This window comes from Dermacentor silvarum, chromosome 3 (assembly GCF_013339745.2).
Source record: "Dermacentor silvarum isolate Dsil-2018 chromosome 3, BIME_Dsil_1.4, whole genome shotgun sequence".
Classification (NCBI taxonomy): Eukaryota; Metazoa; Arthropoda; class Arachnida; order Ixodida; family Ixodidae; genus Dermacentor; species Dermacentor silvarum.
Window position 1 is genome coordinate 126,848,672 of NC_051156.1, and position 12,066 is coordinate 126,860,737.

The 12,066-nt window shown below is 47.2% G+C and overlaps 1 protein-coding gene across 1 annotated transcript in view; it reads right to left on the reverse strand.

The window, feature by feature from the left end:
- LOC119445764 (uncharacterized) overlaps positions 1-12,066 on the reverse strand; it is an 86,950-nt gene that overhangs the window by 47,573 nt on the left and 27,311 nt on the right. The window contains exons 3-4 of the mRNA XM_037710043.2: positions 4,485-4,566; positions 3,867-3,954 (exon numbers count right to left, since the gene is read on the reverse strand). Of these exons, the coding sequence (XP_037565971.1) occupies positions 3,867-3,954; positions 4,485-4,566 (170 nt within the window). The remainder of the gene's footprint in view (positions 1-3,866; positions 3,955-4,484; positions 4,567-12,066) is intronic.

Below are 12,066 nucleotides of genomic sequence, written 5' to 3' on the forward strand. Positions count from 1 at the left end.
AACGCCCCCAGTCACCTGCAGCAAAGACGTTCCTCCTTTTCCTTCCTTTTTTTAGGGGCGAAGCTCCTTAGGGTGTGGGTCGTTCCCTCCTCTGTAGTAGTAGTAGTATGTAGCCACCTCTAGTTTATGAATTGCTCAATAGATGGCGTTGTGTGTCCGTACGTGAAAGAGACGCCGCATGTAGTTTTATGAAGTGTCCGTAGCTCTGGTTGGCATGGAGACCGCTATGTATGTATGGTATACACATATATACATATATATGTATATGCCGACTTCAGCTTCCGTTTCCTGTTCCGGTTCCGCTTCCGGTTCAACTTCCGGTTCCGCTTCCCTTTCCACATCCGGTTCTGGTTCCGGAAGCCAGCTTCCGGCTTCCGGAGAGGGCTTCCGGCGTTTTTCTCTCTCGTCCGTAGCTAGGTGCGCTGCGGTGCACAAGGGCGTTCGTTCCCGACGCGCGTTCTCTTTCTCTCAGTTCTCGACGCGTGCTCTTTTTCTTTCTTGTCCGTAGCTAGGGGCGCTGCATTGCACAAGGGCGTTCGTTCCTGACGCGCGCTCTCTTTCTCTCTCGTTCCCGACGCGCGCTCTCTTTCTCTCTCGTCCGTAGCTGTGGTTTACCCGAATGATCCCCCGGAGCTTCGCCCCACTCATCATCATTCACCCCGTGGATATGCTGTGATATTTTTTTTCTTCTGTCAGCTTGTGATAATCACAACTCAAGGATGGATGTGGTTTGCTCAGGGACCTTAAACCCCACGAATCAGTAAAATTTAGAAGCGGGCTAGTATTCAAATAATTACCCCATCTACCCGTAGGGGAACCCTGAGTAGTATGCGAAGCAGCCATGGGGTCGACTCAAGTTCCTATTAGTTTTCAGATCGGCCTGTCGCCGCTGCCGTTTCGTGGCAGCGGCTCGAGCCCTCTTCTCCGCGGCGCTGTCAACGGCGCTGACACTGGCGTTGACGCTGGCGCTGTCCGGGGCACTCATCGCGGCGTTCCGGGAGGAGAATGAGAGGAGCGGAGGGCGCGCGCGCGTCATTATACCGCGAGCTACAGTGGTGGCCCCCAGCGGAGTATGCAGCTCCGAAGCACCGGGGGATCATTCGGGCAAAACGCCGGAAGCGTTCTCCGGAAGCCGGAAGCTGGCTTCCGGAACCGGAAGCGGAACCGGAAGTGGAAACGGAAGCGGAACCGGAAGCAGAAGCCGGCTTCCGGAAGCCGCAGCTTGGCGTACATATACTATACATACTATACATACATACATACATACATACATACATACATATACTGTGGAGGGGGAGGAGGATGCGCATGCGCAGTGCGGGCGTGGATGCCGCACTGGCGGAGGGAGGGAGGGAGTGACATAGCCCCGACCATAAGCTGCTTCACATCTAAAACTGTCAGCCCTTCCAATGGGGTTGAGATGGCAGACCAGCGTGCTGTACTATGATGGGAATTATGTATTTCAAATTATGACTATTAAGATGTGATGGTGTAATTGGTTATTTGAACTATTAAAGAATGATAAATACATATGATCCGGTGGTTTTCATTTATTTAGTGACCACAGGGACTACGGCCTTATGGTCGCTACGGTACACCACCATAGGGTGTACGGCAAAGGTTGGCACGCTCTTCATGAACACGTCTCTAATGCCGCGCGCGTTCGGTGCGAACGCAGGCAAAACGCCGCCACCGTCGACAACAGTTCTGCGTGTTGTTTGTGCGACCGCACGCAACCGCTGTCGAAACGCGGGCGTGAGCAAGCGCGCCAGCAGCAGCGAGCGAAGGTTCATGCGATCTATCGCTTCAACGGAAATTGAGCAGCGAAAGCACGGCGCATACAAAGGTAGGAGCCGTTGCAGGTCGGTTTCACGATACGGTGCGCGCGACCGCCCGGTGCCGCGCAAAGTACGAGTTGCTCGCAGAGCAGAAGCCGCAACCCCTCCCTCCCGCGCTCCCGCGCTTCCCGTGAAGGCGCGCGACCCTCGCGCGCTTTCATTCGCACATACAGCATATACGGCCAATGAGAGTTTTTTCTACATCCAGACGCGACAATGGAAGACTGAGCCCTTAAAATCTTCGCTGTAAAACGTGCGAACAACGAATCGAATATATTCCTGTTCGTTTCCGCCCTCTAATCGAATATTGGCTACATGAAAGTACAGATTTGTTTTCGAATCCTTTTTAAATCATTTACATCGTCAACTGTGCCTGATCAAACACGAAATTGAAGCAAGAATGCGATATTTTTCATCCCATCCTCAAGGAAAATAAGGTACCAGAGCACGCTGCCTCGCTCAGTAAGCCAGACTTTTCCGGCCAAGAAAGAAAGATAATTCGCTATAATATGTTGTTTAGACAAGGAATTCGGCAGGGGGCATTGTTTGGCACCATTTATATACCGGGTGTTTCAACGAACACTTTCAAGAATTGTTACAGGTGGCCTGTGGTAGATAGCACAATTCAAGTTCATGGGCTGGTCTACTCGAAGAGGCGCACATTACTTGCACACCAAATTGAAATGTATAATCGACTAATTAATAAAAACTCACTAATTAGGTTTCAACTAATTACTTTAGGGCACATATTGCAAGTTACAAATTATAGCCATGCAGTTCGCAAGGTGGATCCACTTGGACCGAATTCTCAGGATGACGCCACTTTCGAAATATTAATTCCCTAACTTTGCGGAGAAATGCATTGGCGTTCCAGTTATTTTTGTGCGTCAATGCATAAACGACGCTTTGTTAAGCTACCATGTTAAGCTACCATGTAATGCGTAAGACGAATAACCGGTGGACCATTAGGGTTACAGAATGGATACCAAGAGAAGGGAAGCGCATTCGATGACGGCAGAAAACTAGGTGGGGTGACGAAGTTGGGAAACTTGCAGGCGCAAGTTGGAATCAGCTAGCGCAAGACAGGGGTAATTGGAGATCGCAGGGAGAGGCCTTCGTCCTGCAGTGCACATAAATATAGACTGGTGGTGGTGATGATGATGATGGCGGTTTGCCACTCACCCCTGAGCGTCGAGGAAGATCTATACGAGCGTTCTAATGCGTTCGTGCGTTTGTGGGCTTCATCGAGTACTTATATTTTCCGTAGGCAGCTGCCGCGAGCGAAGTGCGCTGGTGTAGGCTGCCTGCATGAAGCCGCAGCAATATAAAACCACTGACATGACAAGCAAGCTGTGTGTTACTATAGCCACGGGTCCACGTTAGTGGCTGTGCCTTCATACCCCGATATCGAAAGGTGATGCCGAGCACACCGCTGATATACAACGCCCCAACTTTGCGGATGTGATCAGACGAAAGATGGCTACGCGTTTGGTAGGGTAGGCGGGATATCGCCATAGGACTGTGACGTTGTTGCGGTTTCCGTTTCATCGTACAATATGTTTATCCTATAAACGTGGAAAATAGGAAGCGTGAGGAGCGGATGCCACCATTTCCGTCACTTGTTTTCTCACCCCACACTCACCGATATTTTTTTTCATGAATCTGAGCTACACTGTTGTACACTCCACCTTAGCTTGAACCGGCATGTTGAGCGGAAAGTCCGCCATACTGTGTAGGGTAAAACAAACGTGTGAGAAAGCTGTGCCTACAAAAAATCTCAATCATCGCTGGGCGCCCACCGCAAGGCTCAGTTCGCCTAAGCGAGGAAAAAAAAAAATTCTTGCCCACTTTATGCGTGCCTTATCTCCGAAAGCATCTGGAACTTTCGTTTCTTTGTGGCACGGCTGAAGGAGCATAACGTGACAGCGACGCATTTCCCCCTCGTTTCACGGATTTCCAGAGCTGCGATAGCGGATCCCTTCAGCGGAGTATCTGTCACAGCTGAGATGTTGAACAAGTTGGACTTACATTACTGCCAGCTGCACTTGGGTGATGCTGAAGTCGCTCCGAGAGCGGCACGCTGACACTGCGACTGATGTATTGGACCCGTTGAGCACTGAAAATAGAAAACAAAGGTAAGAGAGAGAGAGGGAGGGACAGGTTCTTTAGGGAAAAGTGGAGAGGTTTCCTTGGCTGCACTGTCTAAATATTTAAAATATGCAATTACGTTGTTTGCAATCTGCTGTATTTCCTTGCAGATGTGTTAGTTATTATGCCAGTAAATTCTAACTTAGGAATTATGACAGGAAGGAAGATTTGATTGCAGAGAGAGTGAGAGACAGATCTAATGGATCCTGTAGAGGTTTGGCTGGTGGCATGTCTAGCATGCTAGTCGAGATGGATAGGCAGAAAAATGAAGTGATGTGAGCAGTTCACACCGTTTTGCATGCTGCGTCATGCAAATCGATTGTGTCAGCTTAAATTAGATCAAACATGCGCACGACAATAAATTTTACAATTTATTTTAAGCGCGGAAGAAGTGTCTCGTGCCTGGTAACTGATGCAACGTGAGCAGTGCAGCCAGAAAAACAAAATGAAAGCACACCATGAAGCTCTCATTCACTGGCAAAAGTGACCACAACTCGCCTTTCGCCACGAGCGCTTCCAGTTCTCTCCTAGAGCAATGAGAAGGAACGCACACGCCTTGCCGTATCCTCTTGAAGGTATTCTGGAAGTGGTATTGAACAAAAAAAAAATGCTCACGCTGGCAACATTCCCTATACATTTGCTATACCACAACAAGTGGTAGTGACTAAAAGCACACAGCGCCTAATGGAGTGCCGACACACATTTTCGAAGCTGTAATAACTTTACCGTTTTTAGTACGTAAGCAGATGACTCTTCGGAAGAAGGAAGGTTACCCATGAGATGTTATTGCGATCAGCATTCTTTGGGAACTTCGCCCTCTTTTCCGTACGATGTACGTGTCTATCTCCTGTCGCCCAAACTTGCGAATATACAGCTTGGGGCATTGGGTATGCACCACTCAGTATGTTACTGACCATTCTTGGTCAAAAAGGTAACAAGTATCCTGACACGTGTACTTGTTTATCTTTCACCGGTGACCGTTGTTTGACAACTGGACCACGTAAACAGAAGAGGAAATGAAAAAGCTCTGTATGTCACAAAATGTATGACGTAGGCAGCAAGCAAGCAAGCAAATACACATTTTTATGTGAGTTTGTGCGCAGCTACTTTGCTTATAGATGAAGAAGCAGGCATTAATCAGACGTAAATGAGGGTGGAGAAAAAAAAACGAAATAAACCAGAAAGCAAAACTATACAAGGAAAGGAGGCAATGCATGACATTAAAAAGGTGAGAATGGCGAAAATTGAGGCGTTATTCCATGAAAAATGTCAGCGTTGAGATTCTGTTGCGTTTTCATTAACTCCATGCTGCATTTAATAGAATGTCAGTAGAGGTGCAGTTTAATGACATTATTTTTTTTTTGCTCAGGTACCATCGGGGCAAGCGAGCGAGGTGTAAAATAAACTTCTCGAGTAGGCGGTCAGCATACAGAAGTGTGCGAAAGAAACAGATAATTTTTTGCACATTTCCATCGCGCACACACGCACACACGCAGAGCACAAATAATCAAGGCAATAGACCGATTTCGCTACGTTCAGAGCGCATGCGCAGCAGCCCTTACGTCGCCATGACGACAGTAGTCCTCGTCGCTTTCCCGCTGCACTTGCGTTCAAGGCAACACTGAAAGAAATACCAGCGGTATTCCGGCCGGGGCACTGCCATTGGGAATATTTCCGGTGAATTTCCGGTAACTATAGAATCATGTTATCCTGACCTTCGTGCGTTTTAATCTCGAGGGCTCAGCTGGGTTTGTGATGGTACAAGCACAACATGCATCTTAATATAGTTTGCCCTTAATTCGTCTCTCTAAGGACTGCTGCTACCGGCATGTTTTGCGGCAAAGGTCGCCTAGCGGAAGCTTCATTTTCACAGAATCGACATCTCAGGGGCTGTGGCCACAGCGAAGGCCAGGCGGGCGCCTTCGCATGGTGTAGTGCGAAGGTTGCACCCTCACTTGAGCCATCTATACGTCGTCGAGGCTCGAGTCATTGCGTAAGCGCAAAACGCAGCCAGCTTGCGCTACTAGATCCACCAAGGTGAGATGTCGCTGAAAACGCAAATCACTCGATGTATCGTACATGTCCTGCGTAACGTTTGACAAACGAGCGATGCTCGATCACTGAATTTTAATTAGGGTAGTGCTAATATATGCAACATTGAGACACATTCAATGAAGACATGCTCGAACGCGTCTGCCGAGGTCGCGCGATGTTCGAAGCGGAGTCGCTTGTGTGAACGTCAGGGCCACTTTCTATTGAAACGTCAGGAGTCAATTTGCATTTGTGCGCTTTTTTATGTTGTAATTTTGCAGCGATAGCTGTTATGGGATCTAGATTGACTAGCTATAATTGATGTCGCCACCGCATATCAATGGGGCGCGAAATGCAAAAAACGCTCGTATACATTAGGGCCCTAAAACGTAATAGTATTCCAATTTGTCCCTGTCCCATTTCCACCATTGGCGCCTTCCTCAAATGGTTAAACATTTTCGGGAGACGCCTACTTAACCTAACTGTCACGCGAAGTCACGCGAAGTCACGAGAAACGTGACCACTCATCATCTGATATAACGTGTACACACTGATTATGTATCATTATGCCGTCGCCCCCTCGCCCCACCCCTCCTCAAAACAAAAGTAAAAAGTATTTCAAATTTTACGCCTACTTAGTTATTAGCCCGCCGCTACAAGTCAAAATTGTTTGAGCTGCGCCCACCTCTCATGTCTGTCAGGCGACGTCACAAAACCGCGAAATTTCACCAGGTCAATGTGGCGTGTGCGGACTAAACAAGCATTAATATGCCGAACAAAACTAAATATTTTTTTCGGAATAACCGGAGACTGGTGGCCTAGACACGATTCTTCGCCTATCTACATTAGTTGGTATACGTTCTACAGCTGAGGACTATCGCAACATCACCAGCACCAGATTGCTGTTCGCTTTGAGAGTGTGCTGCTGTCACATTAAATGAGTAGCATGCCAGAGAAACAACTAAAGTCCTCGCTTTTCGCGCCAAGCTTGATTTCTTCGAAAATATCATACTCCTACTTTGTACAGACAACGCTGACGTCTCCTCATTCCCGTGTGATACTTTAAAAGTCCAAAGAAAATTCCGCCGCTGTAGAGAGCCCTTCTGGTACTGCACGTGCCAGAGGCGTAGCCAAGGGGGGAGGGGGGGGGGGGGCTGATGAAGCTTCAGCCCCCCCCCCCCCCCCCCCCCCCGAAATTTTTTCGTGCTGTCATGCACCGCCGACCAAAACAACCACCGGCGCCGGGAATCATTCTGGATTTTGTCTACCATGTTTTTTTGACGCTCGACAAGACATTTCGGCGCGAAAATTGCGAACTCTGGCTGGATTTCGTTGCAACGCCCATGCACCTGGAGTCACATAACGTAAGGAGCCCCAGCCAAGCACAAATTTTCCAGGGCTTTTCGATAGCGAGCAGGCGCGTCGCGGCATCTCGCAGCGGCCCCGGAATCTACGGAGCGCATGGATTTCAATTCCGAAACTTGATGGGTATAAAGTTCTCATAAACTCTTGACGCGAAAGGTGCACTGACATTTCCAAAGGAGTGCTATTTTCAGTTCTCGAACTTTATGAGTTTAATGTTTTTATAAACTTGGGCCAACATGCGCGCACTGAAGCCCTCGTGTGCAAGCCGCTCCTGAAATGGAAGCCTGAGCTCGCAATATTCTACACGCACACAAATACTAAATAACACCGTGACTGTCAGCTGGCAGCTGATAATTTTCTCCAAACATTTTCAGGAAGCGTGCCCAATGTGATTGATCAGCTGGACCAGGGCAGGCAAAGTAAAATAAGAGGAAAGAGGAGAAAGTTAACGGCCTATTATTGAGGCAGTTCTTTTTTGCGGGCGAAAAGGTGTGGCTCTCCGTGGCCATAGCGACAGTGGTCCTATAGATTTAAGCAAAGCCCCCACTGAAAATACTGGTATTTTCGAAGCGCTTCTTCGCATGCGAGCTGATTGTGAAGAATCTGAAGAACCATTTGGAAAGTTGCCCCAGTAATCGCTCGTATTTAAACCAGATGTACAAAACCAAATTATAGAAATTTGTGGTGAAATTATCAAAGAAAGCCTAGATGCAAACTTTAAACGCTGCAGGCTGCTTCTCCATACGTGCTGACGAAACGACGGATATTGCTGGAATCGAACAGCTTGCTGTTTGTGCAAGGTACCTAAACAAGGATGTCAACGATATCGAAGGAAGGAAGGAAGGAAGGAAGGAAGGAAGGAAGGAAGGAAGGAAGGAAGGAAGGAAGGAAGGAAGGAAGGAAGGAAGGAAGGAAGGAAGGAAGGAAGGAAGGAAGGAAGGAAGGAAGGAAGGAAGGAAGGAAGGAAAATAAGAGATGAAAGGCAGAGAGTTAACCAGGTTAAGTGTCCTGTTGGCTACTCTGCCCAGGGGGATGGGGTAAGGGCAGAAAAGATTAGAAAACAAGAGAAGATTAAAAAGAAAAGAAAAAGAAACGTATCAGTCCGCACGTTCTATAGCTTTTCACTAAGTCCTGTTTCTTTTAAAAAGCGTACTAGCGCTTTTAAAGCAGTTCGTTCCGACGTCGGCTGGGACCGAGGACCAAGAATTCTGGCTTCCGTGAGAGGACGGCTGTCTATCTTGTTGAGCGTGGTGCTGAGGAAACGATACCGAAGAAGTGTTTTTAGGTTTTAGCACAGGAATAGATGCCCTCTCTTATTGAGACTGCAAGTTATATGTACATGTGTACAAACTGCTGCAGATTCTAGTCACCCTTCCAGTGCCACTGCCAGCGCAGAGAGATTTTCAAACATGAGATTACTAAAAAAAAAAAAAACCCACTTGCGCTCTACAATGTCTGAGGAACGCATGGTTATGCTGGCGCTTCTATACGCCCACAGAGACGTCGCCATCAACGTGTCCGAATTTATTGAACGCTTCGCTAAACTTCCCCGCCGAGTGAAGTTTATCGTTTAGATAGCGAAGCAGCAAGAATAAATGCATGTAAAAATATCTGTTCCTTCACGTTCCTATATATGCTCGTAATTATGAAAACGTATGACTGTTCATTAGCTTTTAAAACCACAGGAAATTTCACCGTTTATTGTAACAGTTAGCATGATGATCAATTATCCTGCGAATACAAGAATTACGGGTACATCAATAACCAATTTTGACTGACCTTGCTCATTGAAAGCCCGCCACTCGCGGCGTTTCCCAAAAACGCACTCGGATGTTGGGTAAGTCAACTTGCCGCATCATCTGTGGCTTTCGTTTGTCCTTTTCTTTCCTTTTTAGCTACATGTTTTTACTGGTTTTTTGAAACGAAGCAATAGCCTTCTTTAATTTAGGGTGCAGAATAATTGTTGCCGCTGTGCAGGCAGTTAAAATACACATTTTCGCATTGATTTTTGCATTCTTTTTCTATTATTCTAGCCACATGGTGCTGTCGCGACCGTAGCATGGCCCAAATGCATATCACGATTTCTGAGATCATAGTTTTGTTCTTACCTGGATCGTCTTGTCTTTATACTCGTATGCGTGAAGTTTACTATCTGTGACTGCGCAACATGTTTATTTGTCTTGTTTGACGCATTAAATACAGTGACGTTTCCTTAGATAAGTAGATTTATTGCAGACTTATACGTACATTTAAATATCTTGTTGCGATGTTTTGTGTATACAGGCAGCGAACTTGGTTTCACGCGACACTTTCTTGCCGTTTATCTTCGCATTTGTATATTCCATTCTATCTTCGCATTTCTTATGTATATTTTGCGGAACTTCTGCTTTTTATATGTACTCACTGTTGCGACTATAATTTCGGTGCAATTACAATATACGACCGGTAACATCTGCTCCTGCGCAATCCATTGCAACGAAGGACAGCGTCATTGAGGTTTTTCCCTGGCCGTTGCATATGTACAAAATGTAAACAAGGCTGTTGAATGACAAAGATTCATTAAAATATTTGTCCTCAACTTGTTAATTTTATGGCCTTTACGTTTTTCATATCAGCCGCATGCACTGCTTTGCTGGTTTTGAACTGATATAGTTCTAAAGTTGACGTGATATTTTCTTTAGTTATTAGATAGACAAAAAAAAAAAACGCGGAAGCATTGATATCAGCTATTCCTGCCACAATTTTTGGGGCATACGAAGCTATGCTTCTATGAAAAAATACATAATTTACTTGTCTTGACAGTGCGTAGCGTTAAATAATTCGTTTGCAGCATCTAATATACAATGACATTGGCAATGGCAATGCAGTTAATGTTCATGTATTTGATGCCTCGACAACTTTTATAAGGAGAAGGCCGCGTTGGAACTTGAGCCCCCCCCCCCCCCCCCCCCCCCCCGAACAAAATTTCTGGCTGCGCCACTGGCACGTGCTTATTTTCCTTTGCTAAACTGTCCTAACCGGCTAAGGTCAACGGGTCCCTGGTATGCGGCTCATCGGTTACAACTGGAGTGCCTTTGGCTACCGATGGTTGTGTTGATTTATCCTTGAAAAGTTGTTTTCCGTTTACGCGATGACGGGTCGTAGCGAAAACCTCAGTGTTTTGGCGTTTCCATCTCCGTGGAAGTGTTGTAAGTGGGCTGTTCGTCGAAATTGCAACACTCTCAAACACTCGCGCTCACACACGCTCTCGCACGCGTGCGAGACACGCAAACACACACGCGCGCGCACGCACCAACGAGCACGCACGTACTGCTGAATCGTAAATGGCCCCCAAGGAAGCTATGCTCTCTGCCAAGGTGACCCACCGTATTCCGCCGCGGCAGGCGGGTGCGCTCCGAATGCGTGGACACGTGCGCGGATTCAGATATCTGTGTCTCGCATCGGCACCTCGTTGGAGTCAAGGCCAGAAAAGCACTGCGAGATGGCGCCAGCTACAGAAAACTGTATCTGCGCCGTCTTTAGTGATTTACAAATCGAACACGGCCTGAAACCCTAGTTTCTTTCCACGCCTCCTCCCCTCAACCCGTTCCCATTTTCTTTCATATGGAGAAAGCACATTGCTCTTTTGTAATATGACCAAAGCGTAAATATTTCCCTTCGGATGAGTTCCCCTCTCTCTTTTCTTAACGTTGTGCTGGTTTCTCAGAAAGGCCAGAGTACGGGGCGGATATCGCGCAGCACATTCAAGAGAATTTCCCAACCCCTAAACACGACATAACATGTCGCGAGCGACGGCACGGTTGCAAAACGAAGTTCGTCTCCCTGGGTCAGACGCTCCGTATTTTTCGCCTGTGACGCGCGGCTCAACGTGTCTGCTTCTGCTTTCTTCACGCTCTCAATCTGTCCGTCTTTCGTGACCGTGGATTGCGCTTCAAGCGCTTCGAGCCACCGTTACTCGGGCATTCACTGTCCCAGATCATTTCGAGGAAGCAGAGGATAAACCTTACTGGCTGCTAAACGGAGGCCACAATTCGATAGTGCTCACACGTGTGGCTAAGACAGCCTCCTCGGTCCGTTGTGGGAAATTTTCAACTACGTAGATTCAATATTGCAGTCTCAACAACATCTTTACAGAGTTAACAATGGCGCGATGAGCCGCTACTTAAAAATGCACCGCTATACTAGCGTTCAGTCATTCAGGGCGACGCTCTATGGTTTAGTACACCGAATTGCCTTCTGGGTTTCCTTTACCTGGCAGCATATTAGCTTCAAACCAGAGTTAAGAACCTAAAATTTCTCTACAACCATAAAAGACGTCGCACTAATTCCTTTTTTCTTCTTTTGGGGCAAGTCTTCTGTTTCTAGATATAGATACGTACACGAACGGTCGCAGCACCTCGCTTATAGACTAATAAGAGGAAGCAGAGAAATGAAGTGCAGATACCAACGTCAAATTCCTGCAGCGTGTTGCTGCTGCTCCGATGAACTAGCGCATGAGAATCGCCTCTGAGATCGCGTAGAACTCCCGTAATCTCGGAGGCCGGCTTAACAGCCTGATACTCTTGCTTCAGCAAGTGAGCAGGAATGGCATACCCGGTGGAAAACATGTCTCCGCTATAGGACGGTCACAATTATGATAAAGGACCAGCTTCTTGGTTGACTTTACACTCTCCATCAGTGAGCG